General features: G+C 39.3%; 1 protein-coding gene across 4 annotated transcripts in view; it reads right to left on the bottom strand.

The window, feature by feature from the left end:
• Positions 1–23,512, bottom strand: part of LOC126354385 (ankyrin repeat and BTB/POZ domain-containing protein 2) — a 592,792-nt gene that overhangs the window by 175,603 nt on the left and 393,677 nt on the right. For all 4 annotated transcript variants that reach the window (XM_050003989.1, XM_050003988.1, XM_050003986.1 and 1 more), the window contains 3 exons: positions 22,519–22,670; positions 19,166–19,253; positions 18,849–19,078 (listed from right to left, as the gene is read on the bottom strand). In XM_050003989.1, the coding sequence (XP_049859946.1) occupies positions 18,849–19,078; positions 19,166–19,253; positions 22,519–22,670 (470 nt within the window). The remainder of the gene's footprint in view (positions 1–18,848; positions 19,079–19,165; positions 19,254–22,518; positions 22,671–23,512) is intronic.

The following is a 23,512-nucleotide window of genomic DNA, read 5'->3' on the forward strand; positions in this document are numbered from 1 at the left end:
ATGAAGCATAGGTATATGGGTATGACATCAAAATCAAGTCCTCATCGTCCCAATGGAAGTGCCTGAATTGCCAAGACAAAAAAAAACCAACAAGATCAATCACATGTGAAGGCTCTTCTCGCTGTTTTCTTTTATTACATTGGGATAGTGCATTATTAGTTCCTGCCATATGGTCATACAGTCAATAAGAAATACTACCTGGAAGTTATGCACTGTTTGCGTGAAGTAATCTGAAGAAAATGACCAAAAATTGTGGGAAAACCACTTGTGGAAATTGCATCATGATAATGCTCCCATTCACACCTCAATGCTTGTTTGTGATTATACAGCAAAAATAAAGAATCATTATGATGCCTCAGCCACTGTATTCACCAGACATGTCCCTCTGCAGCTTCCTTCTACTCCCAAGGCTGAAGCGAACCATGAAAGGATATTTTGCCATCACTGATTAGATAAAAGAAGAATCACTGAAGGAATTGAACACCATAATGAAAAGTGAGTTCCAGAAAAAGTGCTGGCCCAGGTATGTAATATCTGAGGGGAATTACTTTGAAGGGGACGAAGCTTATGTTGATGAATAATTATAGATTCTTAAGGGAAGGCAAAAATTCTTGTTACTTTTTGATCACATCTCATAGATATATATGGGGGGGGGGGGGGGGGTTGTTTTATCAATAAGTGGTGTATTTCATAGTGTCTTAATAAGGATAGTACAGCACTGTTAAATTTTGTTCTTACTTCAAGCTAGCAAAGTGAACAAATTCACTGGTATTCTGAAGCAGGGGGACGGGAGGGGGGGGGGGGGGGGGGAGGGAGATAGATGTCTGAGCTTTGTTATCTAATCATGGCACAGAAAGCATAAGTTTGTTGGTAGCAGTACAAGCAAGAAAAGTTTGCAAATACAGCTCAGCACGTAATTCTTCTGGGCTGAGAATAAGGGAGAGACTGAATATGATGATACATATGTAAGTGTAAGTTGCAGAGCATATCCAAAGAATAATCTAGGGACAAACGTTCCTCAATCATAAAGAGCTGTCAAGTTTACTTTTTGCACTGTGGAGAATACATATGGTTGAGCTGGCAGACTCTGTTATAAGGAAATTAATTGCTTGTGCATGGAAAATTTTATAGTCTTGTGGAATATAAGAAGTACCTGGTGGATGTTTGAGTTGGTAGATAACTGTTATAAGGGAATTAATTGCATGTACCTGCAAAATTTTATTGTTTTGTGGAATATAAAAAGTACCTGGTGGGGTTTATAAGTACTTTCTCAGGGGAGCTTAGTTTTAATTTAGGATAAGTTACCTATGACTTTTTTACATAAATTGCTGAGCAAAATGAACATAGGAATAAGTAAATGACTGGTAGGTATATTTCACTATTTCTTGAGTGAAACAGATAGAAGAATGAAGATGGACTAGATGCCCAGGAGGTAGTGTTAAGTAAGTGAATGTTATAAATAATGGAACAGTTGTCTTGGGTGACTAGTCCTTGCAGATTATGATAAAGTTAACATAGAATGGTGTAGTCTGCAAAACATTGTTGGGGCAAGTACTGTTAAGGACCTTGTGAAAAAGTGAACATTGAAAATCCAGGATGGAATAATGACAATATTACTACTTGTTTAGCAGTCTTTTTGTTGTGCTGTCTGTGAATCAACATATCCACTACTTGTAAAAATCAAAATATATAAATGGAAAGGTATGGCAATGCTGAGTAGTTACTAAGACTTACAACTTCCAAAGAATGAAGTACAAATGTAAGGGTGCAGGATTTAGCGTAAGCTGTGTTCTCATTTCAACATGAGCTCTAGAACACCATAAAATTAAGTATTGCATTTTTTTAAAAAAGTAGTTATAAGGAAGGCACAGAAAGAATTATGGTCCATGTGTAAAGAGTTAAGTCAAAGTCATTCATAAAATAGTTAAAGATATTTTTAGTTGTTTAGGTATTTGAACTGTCACATCTTCCATCTAAGTGGAGAGATATGAGGGGTAACATACCCCTTTGAAGAAAGTGAGATGCTATTCCCTCTGTCTCTCTGTTCAACAAAGAATAGTCATGACCTTGACCAACCCTTTTGTTATTTTAGTAAGTAAACATTTGTTTGGGACCACTTATTGTATGGGAGATTTTCTGTTTCTTTTGCACATATCAAGAGAGCGAAAGTGGATGCAGCATATTTGCAAGGTGGGGGCAAGTGGAATCTGGATTCCCGAGCATGGAGACTACAGAACCTCATCCGGCAAGACAACCGTCATGTTGTCACTTGTCAAGGGAAACAGAGTGAAATGACAAAGGGTAACATCGTGAGCTTTATTTAAGTCATACACTGTAGTAAAATCTAACATCAAATGTAGGAGCACATTAATTTATTTTGTAGTGATTGGTGTTTGAGATTACCAACTGGCATGGTCTTGGTATCCTCTAGAATGGAGCATGTTGCCTGAAGATAGAGCAACACAGTCCATTCAAATAGTTAATATAGATAAGTAACAACGACTACAAAAACGTGTACATATTCCACCTCCATATGACGCCTGAACAACATTAGGTGAGTTACATTCCGTAACACAAGGAACAATGAAAATTTTATGATTTCCACACACAATTTAAGTTACATGCACAGCTGCTAAAGCATATGGGGATGAAAATATGTAATAAAAAGGCAAAAAAAATACTTTTTTTAACATAAGGTTGTACAATACTTCATGGAAAAAAATAATGGATAAACTAATAATTTGAGTTATGTGTAACTTATTCCTTAAAGTCTTTATCTCTCACAAAAATCATGTGAAAAGTTTGAAATTGATGTATGGTATAGATCTCTATAATGTCTGCAACTGCTGTAGTGTAACATATCACTTTGGTGAAGTGATGTGCTGCAGAAGCATTTACCCAGGATGTTAATTCTTTAGTACGAACAGTTACCCCACTCTATCACATCGCACTTTAAATTACGTAGTGTGAAATCTATCTTCTCTAGATTGCATGTGTGCCACCTTTAAACATTTTATAGAACAGGTTACAATGGTTGCCTCTCATTACATTAACTATCCTGATGATATTGTTGTGACAGATGCTACCATAAAGTACCACCTTCATTACCTCCATTCTTTGTTTACTGTTATACAGGCCATGGGCCTCAAATGTAATCTCAGTAATTTTCACTTTTCCCAGCCTTCGATTGTTTATTTGGGTCATGAAATTTCCCTGCATGGCATGCATGCTGCTGCAGCTGTGCCCTGACCATTTAACCCATGAGAACTTCAGGAATTCCTTGGTAAAGTGGCATTCTATCACATCAGAGTGGCTACTATTGCGCATCCCTAGCACCCGTCGCTTGGAAAAAGTGCTGCATTTGTTTGATCTGAGGCCTGTGAGTGTGCTCTTGTGCAGCTTAAGGATAATCTTCACATTGCATTGTGGCTCGCAATGTTTCAGCCCAGTAAGCATCTGGTCCCGGCCACAAACGCACCCCAAACGAAGTGGGGGCAATACTAGCCTATAGCCACTCGGATGGCTCCAAATGACCTATTGCCTTGGCATCAAACAGACTCAACTTGGCTCAGCGACAATATTCTCGTGTGGGGAAAGATCCCTAAGACCTGGATTTCCCTGTTTAGCTCATTAGTGTCTTTACCGGACCAAGCTGCTCATTGTCTCCAGCACTGGGCTCTGCTCTTGTGACGCTACAATTATGAGAGCCATTTCTGTCCACATGTGAACATGAATACTCTGTCCCAGTTCCCCATGGGCCTTGAACCCTTGTATGACCAGAAGAACTACTTGTTTCAACTGGATGCAGAGGCAAGGCACACAATGGATGGCTCCCCCATCACCACTTCCCATATTGCCTCTACTGTCATGGCAAATCTGGTGCTCTGGTGAGTTGAACACACGATACAACATGGGTGGCCTGACAATCGACCAGGTCAAACATAGACCCTCATCAGATTTTTTACGCATTGTGCCATCGCCTCTCTCTGTTGGATGGCATTATTCTCCGGATGGAAAGAGTTACTCCCCACATTATGGTTCCAGCAGCTCTGCGGTAGGAGGCCTTCTGCTTGCTACATCAGGGTCACTGGGGGATCTCTCACTGCTCCTTCCTTAGACACTTTCTGGTTACTGGCAATTGATGCTTTTACTTACTTTCCTTATGTCATTCATTGTACATCAGCTACAAGAGATACAACTGTCACGGCTCTGTTGAAGATATGCTCTATAGAAAGCTTGCCTTGCACCCTGGTTTTAGACACTGGTCCTCAGTTTGTGGTCCAATATTTCAAAGACTTCTGCATACACAATGGATTGCCCCATGTCACGGTGCCTCCCTTCCACTCGCACTCAAACAGGGAGGTGGAACACCTTGTTCAAATATTTATGATGCAGATCAGATGCAAAAGCATGTAAAAGATTTCCCATTTGAGCAGGCTTACATATTCTTCTTACGCTTTTACAGAACAGCACCGACTAGGACCAACAATCTGCTGAGCTCCTGCACAGCCGCTAAAAATGGCTACTGATCAACCTCTTGCTGCCAGGCAGGCGTCTCCCAGCACCACCCATTTTGTCAGTGTTCATGCCTGGCACAACAGTCTGGGCCAGGGCATTTGGACAGCACGCTCAATGGATTCCAGCTTGTGCACCCATCCCACGTCTTCATGATTTGCACTGAAGATCAACTTGTGGCACATCACCAGAACAAATTACATCCCAGGATGGGCGCAGGAATCCCTCCTTGGGCCACAGACCTGATGCCTCTTTCTTTGTCAGCTCTGGCACTCCAAGCTTGGTCATGGCCCCCAACCCAGTAGTCAGAGCTTCATCAGTTCCGACAGCAGGTTTCCTTCCAGCAGCTGATGCTGGCACCTCTCACTGTACTGAGTAGGCACCCCTGTCAGAGGGGATGTAAGCCAGATATCCAATGCCAGAGCTTCTCCTCTCCTGCTGGCACCCCTCTTCGTGGACTCCAACATCCAGATGGTTCCCACCCTCTACTGCTGATGCTGTCTGCCCATCGCCCCGGGATCCACAGGCAGCAGGGATGCCCTCATCCCATTCATTTTTGTCTGTACATGCCCATCCAGGCAAATTGAGAATTTCTCGCAACTCTTTGGCTGCCACTGATGGAACTGCCAGGGACACCACAAATGTCTCTTCAGTCACAGCATCAAGGATAGCAGCACCTGGTCTTCCTTCCCTGCAAGGAACGAGGAGTGTAGTAACCCACCGGTTACTACACCTATTGCCCTCAGCAGATATAAATCAGGCCACTACAGCATGCATAGTGTGCACTGACACCTGAACAGCATGTGCCTGTAACTACTTGAGGTGGCCGCCAGGGGCAGCTCGGTCGCTGACCAGCATCACCAGGTGTGCATGCATGCGCAGCACCATGCCAGCAAAACCTGCCATTGATAGTGACTTTATAAGGGCATGTATGGCCCTCCAGGCTCTCAGTCGTTAAATGTGTCTGAAATATATAAATTACTTTCATTAAATTCTTGTGGATATCACTCAATGACCCAATAAGATGTACCTCTTTATAATGACAATATGTTTCCTTGTGTTCCTAGTTAGAATAGTTTAAGTAGTCAATGAACAACTATTAAATCCTTTGACTACAATTATGATGTTGAAGAAACAGACTAGTCCATGAGTTGGAAGATTTTCGACAACTCACTTTTGGCAATGGAGCCCAATCTACACACCAATCCAGCTTCCTGTTAGCATCTAGGCATGGCAAGATTATGGTGACCTGCATAAAACCTGATTTCATTAGTAAATTGAAAAAAAAATAAAACCAACAAACATGACACTCAAAGAGCATATTGGTGAGTGAGACATGTAAGTAAAAATGAGAAATCCAAAGCAACATATTGCAGTTCCACTTTAAAGAGTAGCTAAAATCTGAAATATTGAAACAGTGTGACTTAGTCATAATGAAACAATTAAATGCATTCTCCAAGCAGAAATTTAACTCAATACATGACCAGGCACATGAGTAAGGTTAAAGGGTATTGGAAAAAAGCAAAACCTCAGATATGGCTACTATTTCAGGATCTACACTTGCTAATTTGGAGTGTTGTGTAGTTGATTTTGAAAATAATAAAGAATGGGAAAAGACTGAATTATCTGTAGATACACCTCATTCTAGTGCAGAAACAGACAGAATGGAGAGTGAACTACAGAAAATTTGGGATGAATTAACTAGGATAAAGTAGGGATTATACAAGTGAGTCACTAACTATTGCCACCTAGAATAACACCGAAAGTATGATACTAGCTGAAAAGTTTGTGGGCCAAATGTTGCATGGGACAATGGGGGCCATAATATGATGGTGTTTTGTTGCTATGTGGGGTTGCTTCAGAGATATGAAGATCAACCTTTTATATATATATGGATATAAGGAGGGAAACATTCCACGTGGAAAAATATATCTAAAAACAAAGATGATGTGACTTACCAAACGAAAGCACTGGCAGGTCGATAGACACACAAATAAACACAAACATACACACAAAATTCAAGCTTTCATCAGGAAAGAGGGAAGGAGAGGGAAAGACGAAAGGATGTGGGTTTTAAGGGAGAGGGTAGGGTGTCATTCGAGTCCCAGGAGCGGAAAGACTTACCTTAGGTGGAAAAAAGGACAGATATTCACTCGCACACACACCCATATCCATCCACACATACACAGACACAAGCAGACAGTTGTAAACGCAAAGAGTTTGGGCAGAGATGTCAGTCGAGGCGGAAGTACAGAGGCAAAGATGTTGTTGAAAGACAGGCGAGGTATGAGCGGCAGCAACTTGAAATTAGCGGAGGTTGAGGACTGGTGGATAATGAGAAGAGAGGATATCTACATGACTACTCTGCAATTTACATTTAAGTGCTTGGCAGAGGCTTCATCGAACCACAATCATACTATCTCTCTACTATTCCACTCCCGAACAGCGAGCGGGAAAAACTAACACCTAAACCTTTCTGTTCAAGCTCTGATTTCTCTTATTTTATTTTGATGATCATTCCTACCTATGTAGGTTGGGCTCAACAAAATATTTTCACATTCGGAAGAGAAAATTGGTGACTGAAATTTCGTAAAAAGATCTCGCCGCGACGAAAAACGTCTATGCTGTAATGACTTCCATCCCAACTCGTGTATCATATCTGCCACACTCTCTCCCCTATAACGTGATAATACAAAACGAGCTGCCCTTTTTTGCACCCTTTCGATGTCCTCCGTCAATCCCACCTGGTAAGGATCCCACACCGCGCAGCAATATTCTAACAGAGGACGAACGAGTGTAGTGTAAGCTGTCTCTTTAGTGGACTTGTTGCATCTTCTAAGTGTCCTGCCAATGAAACGCAACCTTTGGCTCGCCTTCCCGACAATATTATCTATGTGGTCCTTCCAACTGAAGTTGTTCGTAATTTTAACACCCAGGTACTTAGTTGAATTGACAGCCTTGAGAATTGTACTATTTATCGAGTAATCGAATTCCAACGGATTTCTTTTGGAACTCATGTGGATCATCTCACACTTTTCGTTATTTAGCGTCAACTGCCACCTGACACACCATACAGCAATCTTTTCTAAATTGCTTTGCAACTGATACTGGTCTTCGGATGACCTTACTAGACAGTAAATTACAGCATCATCTGCGAACAGTCTAAGAGAACTGCTCAGATTGTCACCCAGGTCATTTATATAGATCAGGAACAGTAGAGGTCCCAGGACGCTTCCCTGGGGAACAACTGATATCACTTCAGTTTTACTCAATGATTTGCCGTCTATTACTACGAACTGCGACCTTCCTGACAGGAAATCACGAATCCAGTCGCACAACTGAGATGATACCCCATAGCTCCGCAGCTTGATTAGAAGTCGCTTATGAGGAACGGTGTCAAAAGCTTTCCGGAAATCTAGAAATACGGAATCAACTTGAGATCCCCTGTCGATAGCGGCCATTACTTCGTGCGAATAAAGAGCTACCTGCGTTGCACAAGAGCGATGTTTTCTGAACATATACTGAAGGGCAAGTTCCCATCTCCAGAGTTCTGACAGGTTGGTGTTGGTGGGAAGTATCCAGATAACCCGGACGGTGTAACACTGTGCCAGGATGTGCTGGCCGTGCACCAAGGAATGTTTAGCCACAGGGTGATCCTCATTACCAACCAACACTGTCTGCATGCGTCCATTCATGCGAATGGACAGTTTGTTGCTGGTCATTCCCACATAGAAAGCTTCACAGTGTAGGCAGGTCAGTTGGTAAATCATGTGGGTGCTTTCACATGTGGCTCTGCCTTTGATCGTGTACACCTTCCAGGTTACAGGACTGGAGTAGGGGGTGTGGGAGGGTGCATGGGACAGGTTTTACAACGGGGGCGGTTACAAGGGTAGGAGCCAGAGGGAAGGGAAGGTGGTTTGGGGATTTCATAGGGATTAACTAAGAGGTTACGAAGGTTGGGTGGACAGCAGAAAGACACTCTTGGTGGAGTGTGGAGGATTTCATGAAGGATGGATCTCATTTCAGGGCAGGATTTGAAAAAGTTGTATCCCTGCTGGAGAGGCACATTCAGAGTCTGATCCAGTCCTGGGAAGTATCCTGTCACAAGTGGGGCACTTTTGGGGTTCTTCTGTGGGAGGTTCTGAGTTTGAGGAGATGAGGAAGTGGCTCTGGTTATTTGCTTCTGTACCAGGTTGGGAGGGTAATTGCAGGATGCGAAAGCTGTTTTCAAGTTGTTGGTGTAATGGTTTAGGAATTCCGGACTGGGGCAGATTCGTTTGCGACGAAGACTTAGGTTGTAATTCTAGCTTTCGCAACCGACGGTTGCTTCTTCAGAAAAGGGGAAGGAGAGGGAAAGACGAAAGGATGTGGGTTTTAAGGGAGAGGGTAAGGAGTCATTCCAATCCCGGGAGCGGAAAGACTTACCTTAGGGGGGAAAAAGGATAGGTGTACACTCGTGCACACACACACATATCCACCCGCACATACATAGACACAAGCAGACATTTGTAAAGGCAAAGAGTTCGGGCAGAGATGTCAGTCGAGGCGGAAGTACAGAGGCAAAGAAGTTGTTGAAAGACAGGTGAGGTATGAGCGGCGCAATAAGTTGCAGAGACAATTCCCAAATTGTGGTATTGGACACAGAGCAGATGTGTCGAGGCTGTCTCATTCACCAGACTTGACGTCTCTGGATCTTTACTTATAGGGATTTGTAAAAGACATTGTTTGTAAAGACGTTCCAACTACACCGGAAGATATGCAAGAGAGAAATGTCAGAGCATGTGCTTCAATAGGTGCCAATGTCATAAGGAATATCGCTCAATCCATGATAAGAAGATTGCAACACTGCAATGATACCAATGGTTATGACTTCAAACACCTTCTGTAAACGGACGTTTGTGCCACCTTTGTGATCTTTGTTGTCCTTCAAAGACCTTACTGTTACACATCATTGGATTTGACTCGATAGCCGCTATCAAAAATAAGTGCCAAACTGTAGCATCCCATTTAAAAACACAAAGCTGACTTTCATATCTCTGAAGGGACCCCACAAAAAACCAACGTCATTTTATAGCCCCCATTGTCCCATGCAACTTTTGTCCCACAAACTTTTCAGCTCCTATCATACTTTCAGAGTTATTCTTGGTGGCAACAGTTAGTGGCTCACCCTGTATAAGAGAAATCTTGGTGGGAATAGTGGACTGCCAACCAAGCAAGAACAGGAGTTACAGCTGGAAATGGAATTAGTCCATCCAAACAATTCTCTAAATTTAAGCCAGATGGGGAGATTCACCCCACGCACTTTTTACAAATATTTTCTAAATCTTTGCAATGGGATGATTCGAAGAGGATTGCTTTCACACTAATTTCTTCAGTGTGTGGTGTGGTAGAGGAGGGAAACTGGTCATGCCAAAGAATTTATGTCCTGTGTTGATTTTCAGAAAAAGTTTAAAAAGAAATACTGGTCTCCAAGTACTCAAGAGAAATTGACCCTTAAGCTTCTTGACCCACAGTATTCTCATAATATGGAGAACTTACAAGAAATAAGAAGCTGAATGGCACTTAACAACGTCTAAATACTTAAGACAAGAGGAGAGTCATTTAGTTAATGTGTTGATATGTAGATTACCTTTTCATGCAAGGAAAGAGATCTGGTATAGGGGTTGGTCAGCAATTAATGACTTGTTGACATTTGTCAAAGAACATTGGGATTATACACTGGCAGATAATAGTCCAACACATAACAATGAAAGAAACTGTTATCCACCACAATTTCAATAAAAAACAAAGGCAAATATTGTAAAGTAAGGAAGCATAATACCAAACAATGGAAACTTCACGTAGGAATATCAACAATGTAGGAGAAGATAAATTGCTACTTACCGTAAAGATGACACATTAAGTTGCAGACAAGCACAATTACAAGACACTTACATGTAAGCATTTGACCACAGCTCTCATCAGAAAAAGAAAGAGAAATACACACCATTCATTCACACAAGCAAGCATACCTTGCACGCATGACTGCCAACTCCAGCAGCTCAGGCCAGAATACAAGTAGCAAGTGGGATGGAAGCAGCCATCCAGGGGGTCGGGGGTAGTGTGGGAGGTGGGGGGGTGGGGGGGGGTGGGGGAGAGATAGCAGTGTACGGGTGGAGAGAGGAGTGCTGTCTGACGGGATGGACAAGGACTAGAATGCCAACAGGAGCAGTTCGGAAGGATGTGGGCAGGCAGGTGGGCAAATTGGAACAAACAAGGAGAGGAGGCGGGAAATATGGGTGGGTACATTGGCAGAGGATGGCAAACGAAGTGGATGGGAGATGAGACTGTGGAGAAGGTGATATGACAGATGGGGTGGAGACTGTGGAGTAGAGGGTGTGGACCAGGATGATTGTGGGAGCAGAAAATGTGTTGTAAAGATGACTCCTGTGTGCACAATTCAGAAAAGCTGGTGGTGGAGAGGAGGATCCATATAGTTTGGGTAGTGAAGCAGCCACTTAAATCAAGCACTTGTTGTGCCACAGGGTGGTCTACTTTGCTCTTGGCCAGTTTGGCAGCAGCTGCTCATCCTGGTGGACAGCTGGTTGGTAGTCATACCAATATAGAAAGTTGTGCAATGATTACAGCAAAGCAGGTAAATGACATGGCTGCTTTTACAGATGGTCTGGCCCCTGATGGGGTAGGATAAACCTGTGACAGGACTGGAATGAGAAGTGCTGGTTGGGTGGACTGGCAGGTGTTGCACCTGGGCCTTCCACAGTGATATGGTCCTTGTGGCAATAGATTGGGATTGGGAGTGGTATAGGGATGGACTAGGATATTGTGGAGGTTAGGTGTGCAACAGAACAAAATTTTAGGAGTGGGAAGGATCTTGGACAGGATGTCCCTCATTTCAGGGCATGTTGAGAGATAATCAGAGATAATGGTTGCTTGTGTGAATGAATGGTGTGTGTTTCTCTTTCTTTTTCTTTTTCTTTTTCTTTTTCTGATGAAGACTGAGGTCAAAAGCTTATGAGTAAGTGCCTTTTAATCATGCCTGTCTGGAACTTTATGTGTTGCTTTTACAGTATATAGCAATCTATCCTTCCCTACATCGCTGAAGCATAATACTCACAGATAAAGCAATCTATGGAGTAATCAGTCATCAACGACTTCTACAAAGATTATAAACAATGAATGTACTCATACACTATCAAATCATTTGATTTGGAATCAGTTAATCATGAATGTTGGGTCCAGGATAGGACAATGGAACAAAATATAGACATGATCAAAAGACATGCACCACAAGAAACACCCCTCAGATAAATTCACTTTCTGCTTGAATTTGCCAGATTCATGCCCACTGGGTATCAAGCTGTCTGCTGTATTTCTTCAGCTTTAGATTTCCATATATAGCAGTCTCTTACTTCTTTCCCTATGTTCTTTAAAACTGTAATACCTCTTAACTATTCAGTACTTCATGAGCAACATGATAAGATAATTAATGGATACAAAATGAGATAATTATATGTAATGACTGACATAGTGTAGTATATAAATGATTAATGGAAAATCTCATATAAAGATGTGAAACAAATACTAACAAAGAGGGGCTGGCCAGTACTTACCTCAGTTCAGTACAGCCGATAGATAACACAAAACAGAACAGAAAATTTACATTCCTAGCTTTCGGAACATTGTTCCTTCATCTTGGACGAGAGAGGGGGGAAAAAAGGGGAAGAAGGGAAAGTGGATTTAGTTACTCACAACCCAGGTTATGAAGCAACAGGGAAAGGTAAACAGGGAGGGTAGCAAGGATGGAGGCATGGTTGTCAAAGGGAAGCCAAAGATCTATCGGCTGTATTGAGCTGAGGTAAGTACTGGCCAGTCCCTCTATCTCTTTGTTAGTATTTGTTTCACATCTTTATAGTGTAGTATGTGGCAAACAATAGACATTAACACACTTTGGTCAGCAAATGGACTGCAGAACAAATGGTACTAGCTGTTAGCCTCATCACACTTGACTGGAGGAATATGATGGAGTAATATCTGTGTCCAGTTGTTGACATCAAGTGGTACTAGCTGTTAGCTTCATCACACTTGACTGGAGGAATATGATGGGGTAATATCTGTGTCCAGTTGTTGACATACATAATAGGAGGACAATCAGAGTTACCGTAGTGAGCGATTAAGTACATAGGAGCACAATAAATACAGTACAGAAGACAGATTAGAAACAGGGTATGGGTACAGGATATGATAGAGGTAGATTACTTTGATATCTGTGTGTAGGAGGCAAAGGCAGAGTTGTAAATGATATTAACTGTAATCTGTATGTAAGTATGGTGTGTTGGAAAGGACAGGTGAACCTAGAGGAAAAGGACAATGGAACAAAATATAGACATGATCAAAAGACATGCACCACAAGAAATGTGAAATTGTGAAAGGACAATCCTCCTGCAGAAAGAGGTGTATCTTGTTGGTCACTAAATAAGTTGGTCTCATTAGTTTAGAGATTGCACCAAAGTAGCAAAGTAGATTAATTTACATTAGTTCGAAAACCTTTTCCATATAGTAGTTTTAAGATGAAATAATAAAGAGGCAAATGTCTGAGTTTTGTATGCTATTCTCCAGGACTGAAAAGATAGGTAACTGGTTACAGAAGGTTCAGCAACACAGGCTTATTAATTGTTCAAAATATGTGTCTTCTTTGGTTCAGTGACTGTTTAAAATACTGAAAGTGTTTGATAAGGAACCTGCTCCATGACAGTGGATGCTGTGCTCTCTTTAACAACTGCACAGGTTAATATCTGCTTATTAAAACCTGTATTCACAGGTTTGCCCAAAGGGTAGCACATCCCCAGTGATTTCCAAAAGTGTTGCAGGTATGGCTACTAAAACCTGACTTCTGGCAGGGATATTGTTGATTAAATAAAATATGGGTGATTAGATTAAATGGCTACTGGACTGTAGGTCCTAATAATGAATATTTCGTGAGACAAACAAAGAAATTTCATAAAACAGTTTAATGAACTGTATTGGTAATAAACATTTGTTATCAAAGTTTCCATATCCACAGTAAGAGAGTGGTAGATGTGTTAACAAACTTAAAGTTAAGGCAAATACATGTCTATAATTAATGGTTAATAATTCAATGTGGGGAATTTCACGTATGATAAATGTAAATAAACATATTTACTACAAATGAGATGCAATTACAGCTGTGATTATACATCAAATTGACACAAGATGTTGATACTTGTAGTTAAGAAGGTTAAAACTAGTTTTGGACTATTCAATGTGGGGCATTTTACATATGATAAATGTAAATAAATATGTTTACTACAAATGAGATGCAATTACAGCTGTGATTATACATCAAACTGACACAAGATATTGATACTTGTAGTTAAGAAGGTTAAAACAAGCTTTGGACTTTGAATGTTCATTGTTCGTTGGCATTTCACAGTAGTTATGAAATCATTTGCTCATAGGAAGGAATCTGTAGCGATATGTCAGCTCACTTAGCTGCAGGGTGTGGGCGTCTGACTGCCATGCAGGGAACTTGGGTTTGATTCCCAGCGGGTCAGAGATCTTCTCCACTCAGGGACTATGTGTCGAGTTCTGCTCATCATCATTTCATCATCAATAAAATAAAACTCACCCAATTTGGCGTCAACTGAAAAGACTTGCAACTCGGCAGCCAAACTTTCCTAGATGGGGGATTCCCACCCATTAATGCCATATGATCATCTCGTTTTTTAGTGTAACAAATCACTTTGATGAAGTGGTGTGTTGCACAAGCATTTATCGAACCAACAAATATGATCACCACTATCAAAAGTTTATTTTCATAATGAATTAATATAATCTACTATTTGATGTATGTTTTATTTATGAGAATGCTTATGAAATGGATGGACGCAGCACATCTGGAAGCTGGGACAATGATAGACGTCTTACCATGTTTACAATATTTGCTGGTTGCATGGTTTATTCCATGTCGTTGGGTCCTGCCTCAGAGATATGATGTGAGCCATGGAGGAACAGTGGCTGTGACAATGCCTGTGACATCATGGGGACAAGCAAAAACTTGTCAACCAGGTATTCAGTTGGAAAATGTTAACTAACACAGATAATATCTGGACATATTCCTTATCGATGTATTGTGATGTTCTGAATAATTGAGCAACTTTGTTTTGCATAGGCATTATAAATGAGAGTACAATATACATTATGTCATTTATTAGAAACATTGTATTTATTTTGAGAATTGGATGTTGGATTGTACTCCTAACTTCCAGCAATAAGATATTGGCGAGTGTGAGACTGAATAATAGGAAGTCTCAGCTCTGGATCAGACTTTACATTGCCAACCAGTACCACAGTAAACAAGCAAAAACACTTCACAGCATATCAGAAACCTATTCTTAATTTTAATAAGGGCCACATTTTATTAATTTTTTGTAGGGCATGAAATTTTCCTGGCTGTGAAACACCTTAAAATTTATTATATCATATCTCAAAAACTATTTGACATAATGATTTTTCTTTGTATTCCTTTTGGTTAACTAAATACCTAAATACCTAGTTTGGTAACATATCTATCCAAAGTTATGTATTACATTGTATTTCACACGTGTAAGCTTCAGAAAGTGGCCTATTATTGCAAGTTCGTCCACAATTAACTCTTAACAATCATAATCTTTTAAGTCTCTATCTACTACAAAAATTACATAAAAATTAAAACATTCTATCTCAATAGTGTCAAACTCCATGTTGTCTCCCCTGTGCTCCTCTTTCGACTACTCTCCTTGCACACTGTAAGGTATGTGAAACTATATGTTACACAAATCTCTTACTGCAACAGTTGACTGAAAACTGGCAGGCACAATGTTTTGCGTAGTGAAGAGGAAACACAATGGAAGCTGACAATGCTAGTACACCTCCCACAGGTGTACAGCTCGTGGGAGCCCACTGGATGTCAAATGTCAACTACAAGATATTGTTTTTAGTGTCAGTTCTTTGTTTGTGGTGGAATTTTACAACAAATGTTTCACATGTCTCCTATACCTGAATCAAAGAATTTATATTGTGTATCATTTGAGACTAATAAAGCACTATTCACAAAAACAGTTCGCACGGCCAGATAACTGCACTTCAGTTGAATCAAATTCTGGTGTTATGTTGCATGCAATTTACAGTACTACTAAGTACAGTAATTGATGTTTCTAAAAATTTATCAGTTAAGTAGGAGAAGTTGGGCACCAATAAATCCTTTACTATCCTCTCAAACTGCATTTTCAAAAAAAATTATGGTTGCTGGATACATACTGAAAATATGTATTCCTAAATAATGAACAGCTTTCTAGACGAAAGTGAATAAGTAAGTCTTTATGAAGAGTGTACTTATTTCTAGTACTGATTATGGGAAATTCGCAGTTGGTTTGAAAGAGAGATGTAATATGTGGTGACATAAAAAAGTGGGTTACATGTCATCCCACACTAAGGCCATTGTGCAACAAAAGGGCATATTGCCTGAAGAGAGCACATGTTCTGCATTTCCTGCAAACACAGTTCTGCAAGGAAGAGAGAACAGTCATTTGAGAAAGTTTAAAAAGGAAGGGCGGTCTCTCAGAATGAGAGAGACATGCTTGCTGTAAGACAGTTCTCAGACAAAAGCTAGGCTAGTACCATGCACTTTCATGTCTATTCGCAGTATTGAAGATTTTGTCTCCTAAAGTAATTCTATCTCATAATTTTATAGACTAAAAAATAAGATAGACAGTTACATACAGGAAGATCAGTTTAGATTTGGACTAGGAGGAGGAACTAGAGAAGCAATTTAATCCTTTCAAATGACCCTAGAAGATTTATTGCACTTGAACAGAAATACCACTGCCAGTTTCAAAGAGCTGGGAAAGAAAGTTAACCTGGCATATTGAAAATTTCTGTTTCCATGTACAACAAAGATATGGACTCACTGAAAAAAATACAAGGCTTACTTGGAACTGCATCAGCATCAGTTCACATCAGTAATTGCAAACAGGAAAAAAAGTTCTTTACAGGATTGACCCCTTTCATCATATCCATGTAATATGTTTATTGAGAAAGGGATTGACAACTTAAGACATAAAATCAAAGAAAAAGATAAGTGGAGAGCTAATTCACCGCATAAAACTTGATGGTGTTATTGCACTAGCTGTGGACTCAGAAACGGACATGAACAGGATGCTGGATGTACTAGATGCTTCATTCATTCATTCACCACATTATACAATTCCCATCATCCCACTGCAGGCTACTTCTGTACACTAACAACCAATTACAATTAGTGCTAATCTACTGACATTGATAATCATGAGAATTACTTCTAGATTACTTAATAGCAATAAAGGGTCAGTCAGGAGGAAAGGTACATGCTTTAAACAGTGATAGGATGAGTGCTTCTGAACAAAAATACTCATATAGACATACGTCCTATTCTGAATGCTTTCTGAGATAGAACACATTTAATATCACTTTTGTACATTTTTCTTGAATAACTAGAAAATGCCAGCTTCCAGCAAAAATGTGTCACAGTACATCAAATTTCCTACAAGAATGGTCCTATTCATTTGTTTTGCAGAACTAATAGGCTGCACAAAGACAGTGCAAGAATATTGAAAATCTTGCACAACGTGCATTCACTGTACCTTATGTAGCTCCTGTATGCCAATTTGAGGTAGTTTCTCGACTTGATAGACAACAAATGTCCGTTATCAAATTGTTTGTCCCAGCTTCCTCTGCAATACTGTGGTATGTCATACACAATGGCAATGTTTGAATAATATAGGAAATAAATAAAAATGTACACTAAATGTGTTCTATCTCAGAATCATTTGGAAGAGGACATAAGTCCATATGAAGTATTTTGTTCAGAAACACTAATACTAGAATAACCACTCCTCCTGACTCACCGTGTATATAGGGTGAACCTAAACTCCATTGAAAAAATTTCACAGGTTGTTCAGAGATATTTTCTGAGTGTTTTAGCATAAGGAATCAGTGTAATTATTATTTACTCTGTTATAACCCAACCATTGTTTCCATATGAACATCATGAAAATGGTAAAAAAAAGCTGTAATATGCAATCATCAAACCATAGAGTAATGCAACAATCCTCAGATGAAATATGTACACTTTTATCATAGTGTCAATCCTCCACTGCATTCAGTGAATAGGTACCCCATAGAATAAACAAATCCAGAACAGATATGAGTAGTACTGAATGCAAGCTTGATGGCGAAAAGTACAGTACGACCATGTTTGAATGGAACAAGAATGTTTTGAGACAAGATACACAGTGCATACTGGTATTCTCAACATTTTCAATGTTGTGCATATATTTTCAGTGGACTACAAAGATAAGTGATATTAAGATATCAAATGAAATACAATTACACTGTAATGAACCATGGAGACTCTGGCTCCTTGTATCAAAATAAAAAGAAAATATTCTTGAACAACCTCCAAAATTTTGGCAGTGGAATTAGTATTCAACCTGTATATTTAGGAAAACAACAACTTTGGTTGAAGAGAGAGAGGAGGAGAGGGAGGGAGGGAGGGAGGAAGGGAGGGAGGGAGGGAGAGAGAGAGAGAGAGAAAGAGAGAGAGAAAACACAGGGCACAGATTAATTGAAAATAAGGCAAAAGGTATTAGTATAAGTAAGTGCCACTGTTCAACTACCATAAATGTAAAACTGGTTAACTCGAATCTGATAAAAGTGAAACATTTTTGTTGGACAGGGAGCACCATTTTGGAAGATAAAAGGTGCAACTCAGAAATTAAAAGAACACCTTCCAGAAAAAAGAAGCTTATCAACAAGTAACCCTGTGAACATCAAGATAAGGAAGACTTTTGCCAAGGCTTACACATCTGGAACATATTCCTGCATGAAAGAGAAAACTGGACAAAATACAAAATGTATAATCAACAGAAATGTGGATATGGAGGAAAATAACCAAACAGAGCTGCACACAAAGGAGATGAATTGAAGCAAAGTAAAAATGATAAGCTATGCTCTCAGACACCTTGTCTTCCTTGCAAACATCATCTTTTGGGGGAGGTAGAGGGAGCTGGGGGTGGGGGGGGGGGGGGGGGCAGGACACAACAAGTGGTAGACCCAGGGGATTTTACACTTAAGATCTTGGAAGCACAATAGATTCAAAAACTATCAAAAAACAAAGTTCCAAATGGAAGACAGAAGACAATGGTTGCAAAGATCAGACTTGGCCTTTAAAACATGACAGGACACTTACCATATGTATGTGCACTACATGATTAAAAGCACTGAACAATAGCAGTTACCTGTTGTGTGAATCCACCCAAACAAATTCATCAGCACTGGTAACGTTAGTATTTATTGTCTCAAGAGAAGAATGTCTCATCAGCCGACGTACTGCTGGCTCACTGGACTCACTGCCACTCAGACTGGAGTACGTAGATGTGGAATACCCAGTATTAGACGTGTGTGATCTCATTGTCAGCTGCTGGATAGCAAGTTTGATGTCTTCCAGCCCTGAGCCAGCCGGAACCAACTGTTATCAGAAATTTGTTTTTGCAGAGTATCTGATTTTGTGGCATGCTCTAAGTGAAAAAGTGTAATTTTTATAAATAAGAAATACCTTGGCTGGGGTAGCTCTGTGGCGACTTCGGTTATGGGTAGCTTTTCGATTTGTTCGTGACTGATTTGGCATCACACTAGCAGACAACCTATAACAAACACTTCATTAATTTCCATTTAACAAGTTCATTTAATTATACAGACATACTTGGAATAATATTAAAACACAGTAGCTATCAACCACATCTCAAGTGCTTTCTCTATTTTGGGCTTAAATAAATCCACTACAATGCTATCACCTGTATGTAAATTGATGCTAATACATGTTGTGTTAATTATCTGACAGACGAAGTATTTCCCTGGGGAAACAATTTATCTGTAGAGAACATTTTAACATGAAATTGATCAGTATCACTGTAGCACCATTTAAAAGAATAAGAAAAAATGGAGGTCTCTTTTAGGAACTTGTATATTTCTTTTTACCTTGAGTTTGAGTAACTCTTCTGTTTGTTATTCCCCTCTGACCCATTTTCCCCACTAATTCTTTTCACTAACCTCCAGTGGCACTACTCCTTTGTTTTGTATTCTCATACCTAATCTGTACTTGCTCAAAAAATGTGTCACTGCAAGCTTACTTTTTGTAATTTGGGTGAGGACAACGGGAAAAGTTCTGATCCTGGTTCTGGATGTGTTTCAAAATAAGGTACATATCAAAATGATCTGCAGAACAGTCTTTAACACACCTTTTCAATGTAGCTGTGTGTCTTTTGTTCAGTTGTACAAACTGGAAAATAGTTTCACTACAGAATTTTATATTTTGGAAAGTTTATTCCATTCAGAAATTCATACAGAACTGGTGAAATAGCTGTTGCCATAGTTGTATGAGAAAGTAGAGTACAAATGAAGAATTAACTATTAGAAAGATTTAGACGAGATCGGTGATGCATTTTTTGGATCCTGCACAAGCAAAGTGCAAAAATGAATTACACATTAATGGTTGCCGCATTTTAAAATGAACAAATGATTTTATATGCTGATTTGTCACTGTGGATGACACGGCTTCAAACCAATGAATGGGAGACAGTGGTCGTGTGAGAGAGAGGAGGCAGTGTTTTCATGAAAGAATACAAAGTATTTTTTGAGAGGCAAAACTGATTCTCCTAATTAATTACCTTTTAGTGAGGTCTTCTGGACCAATTGTATGAAATAATTAGTGAACTGTTTTAGATAAACTGTATAAAAAAATCCATGAGTATAGGTCTGGATTGCGAAAGAAATTAGAAAATCATCTTTCATCAGAATAATGCACCTGCCCACAAATGTGCTTCAACAGTGTAATGTAATCATCTTTAACCAGAATAATGCACCTGCCCACAAATTTACTTTAACAATACAATGTTAAGAGATCTAAAATACAATTAAGTGGAACACCTGCCCTATATACTGGATTTTGCACCTTCTAGCTTTGACATCTAAAGGAATTTATGGTTGGAAAATGTTTGGAATCCAACAAAGAAGTTATCAGACTGTTGTAGATGTGAATTTTAAAGAACTTCAAAAGTCATACTTCAGGCTTTAGGGATGGACATCACTAGCAAAAAAAAGTTGGACAATGCACACTGAGTTAAAAGTGTGCTATGTATACAGTCTGTCCTGCAAGCAATTAACATAAAGTTTATATTTTCATAAAATTCTTCTGGTAGATCATATCATGTTGTAAAATTATGTAAAACCTATTCAGTCAGTGTTGTTAATGGTCTTCATCAGGACATTTAATACTAGTGGGCAACAGAACTTTAATTCCACTATACTGACACTACTTTCTTAGAGAGAATATAAATAGAAACTTCCTGGCAGATTAAAAATCTCACTCTGGAAATATAAATAGAGTTTGGCATGTGATTGGATGTTGGAATTGGAGAAGAAGGGGTTGGGTTGACCACCTTCATTGACTGTAGTTTAAAACATAAGTCTCTGCAAACTGTGCACTTTTACCACACTCAGTTCGGTGTTCTTCCACTGTGAATTAGTGATGGTCTCCGTGTTGTACAGAATGCTCATGCTATTTTACCTGTGTTCTGATAGGTAGCCTTGTCTTCCCAATGTAGACAACTATACACTCAGAAAAAAACTCCCAGCACGTTCAGTGAACTGATGAAACCTTTAGTGGTTTATCAGGAAGTCATTAATTTTGTTGTTCCTGTGATAGTTTGATTTAATGTTCACCCAATGAAGAATTTTCCTCGAATGGTTAAGATTCCTTCCGGGTAAAATACAAGGACAGAGTGTGGTTATTCCACCTCATATTTGTTGCTCTTGTTCTTTGTGGACATTACTTTCTTCATAGTTTCTTAACTTAGTCTGTTACTGTATGTTTTGGCTCTGAAATTGATTGGCAGCTTCTGTAGTTCTATTTTACGTCAGTGCTTTAGATTCAGTGAGCTCTCTTAGTAAACCAAGTGGGTGGTGGTGGTACACAGGTTGCAGGTATCTATCAGTGCTTATCGGCTTCCAGTAGACTTTGTGCCCAAGGGAACCATTTGGAATAGGAAAAAAAATAATAAATAAACAAAAAATAAAAATTAGATCCATAAACGAAATGCATTGTTGTTTTAAAAGTACAGTGATGTGGTCTGAATCCATTACAGTAGCTAGAATATTGACACAGCATTTTACGTGACTATATAGTCTACAATCCAGAAGAATTCTACTGAAATGAGCACTCTGGAAAAAAAAGTACAAAATTACATAGAGTTAATACCTTCAATTCTTTTCATGACACACACACACACACACACACACACACACACACACACACACACACACACACACATACATACACCATTATCCTTTTAATGAGCATCAACAGTATTTTGACAAGAAGGAACCTATTTAATAATAAATAAGTAATAATAAATGAAATAATTGAGCATTTAGAATCAAAATCCCTGGCTGGAGAAAACTTCATACAGCAAACAAGATGAGGTCACAAACAGACACAAAATATAGAAAAGCAAAGCCATCCAGAACCCTAAGTCAAGATAGACACACAGAATAGGTGACTACTTATGTGTACCTCAAGGGCCTTTCTCAATCTGGAATTCTAAGTGTCTCTTCCTTACAATAATAATAAATCCATTCTTTCTCAGTCTTTTCCAGTGTCACTTCCTCCACAATTAAAATTCATCATTTTTTATTGAATGTCCACCAGCTATGTCCAGTTTCAGCGACTAATAAATGAGCATTCTTCTTCTGACTTACACATTCACTTCAGTTTTAACAACTATATTCCAAATGCAATTTATAAACTGATTATATCATCACGACATTCTGACTTACTTACATACCCATAAAAAATAATAGGCTTCTTGAAAGTAAAAAGAGCTGTTGAAGTAATTCAGACAGCTGCCTCACCTCTCATCTTCTGGTACAGAGTTCAACGGTGACCTGTAATGCTGATGACGTTCAGAGGATGGTGATGAACTAAGATGCCCATCCGACATGCTAGCATGGCCAGAACTTCGTGCACCATCATCAGATGAGCTCCCATTAGAATCTTGTCTCCGCTGTAAGGAGATACAGTTAAATCAAACAATGGGAAATCCAGGATGGAATAATAACAGTATAATAAAAAGGATAGTTGCTACTCACCATATAGTGGAGATGCTGAGTTGCAGATAGGCACAAATAAAAAATGTGAAACAAAGCTTTTGACCAAGCCTTCAGCAGAATAGACAACACACACACACACACACACACACACACACACACACACACCTATGGCCATGGTCTTTTTGTTGTTTTTATCTGCAACTCAGCATCTCCACTATATGGTGAGTAGCAACCAGCCTTTCATAATATTTTCAAATACAGTTAAATGTTCCATATATGTGTATATGCAGAATAGTTGTTCATTCATTCATTCATACACTGCATTACATAAATCCAGTCATGAAGGAGGAATTTATTTATTTATATACATATTCTGTAGATCCTTTCACGCATGTGAGAAGCTCATATGTGGAAAGAGTCAACAAATAAATAGATGTAAATCACACAGAACTTGTGATACAGGAAAGTGCAGTTAATTTACAGAGACAGTTTCAGGGAAAGAAAAACATAAAATTAGAACAAATACAAAAGAATGGAAAAAAAGATGTCTTTCAAGTATTGGCACATGCCGAGCAACAATAAATAAACAAATAATGAAACTATATGCATAAACAGTGCATATGCCTTTGTTAAAAATTTATTTAATGAATGAAAAGTTTTGAATGTTGTAGGAAAGTTCTGGTCAAAAGGAAATGCTTCTGGATTAAAAGAGACAGCTCACTGAAAAGCAGAAGCGTTGAGTTATCAACAGGCACACACCAAAAGAAAGAAAAATTGCTACCTTCAAAGTAATCAT

Source organism: Schistocerca gregaria, chromosome 3 (assembly GCF_023897955.1).
Source record: "Schistocerca gregaria isolate iqSchGreg1 chromosome 3, iqSchGreg1.2, whole genome shotgun sequence".
NCBI lineage: Eukaryota > Metazoa > Arthropoda > Insecta > Orthoptera > Acrididae > Schistocerca > Schistocerca gregaria.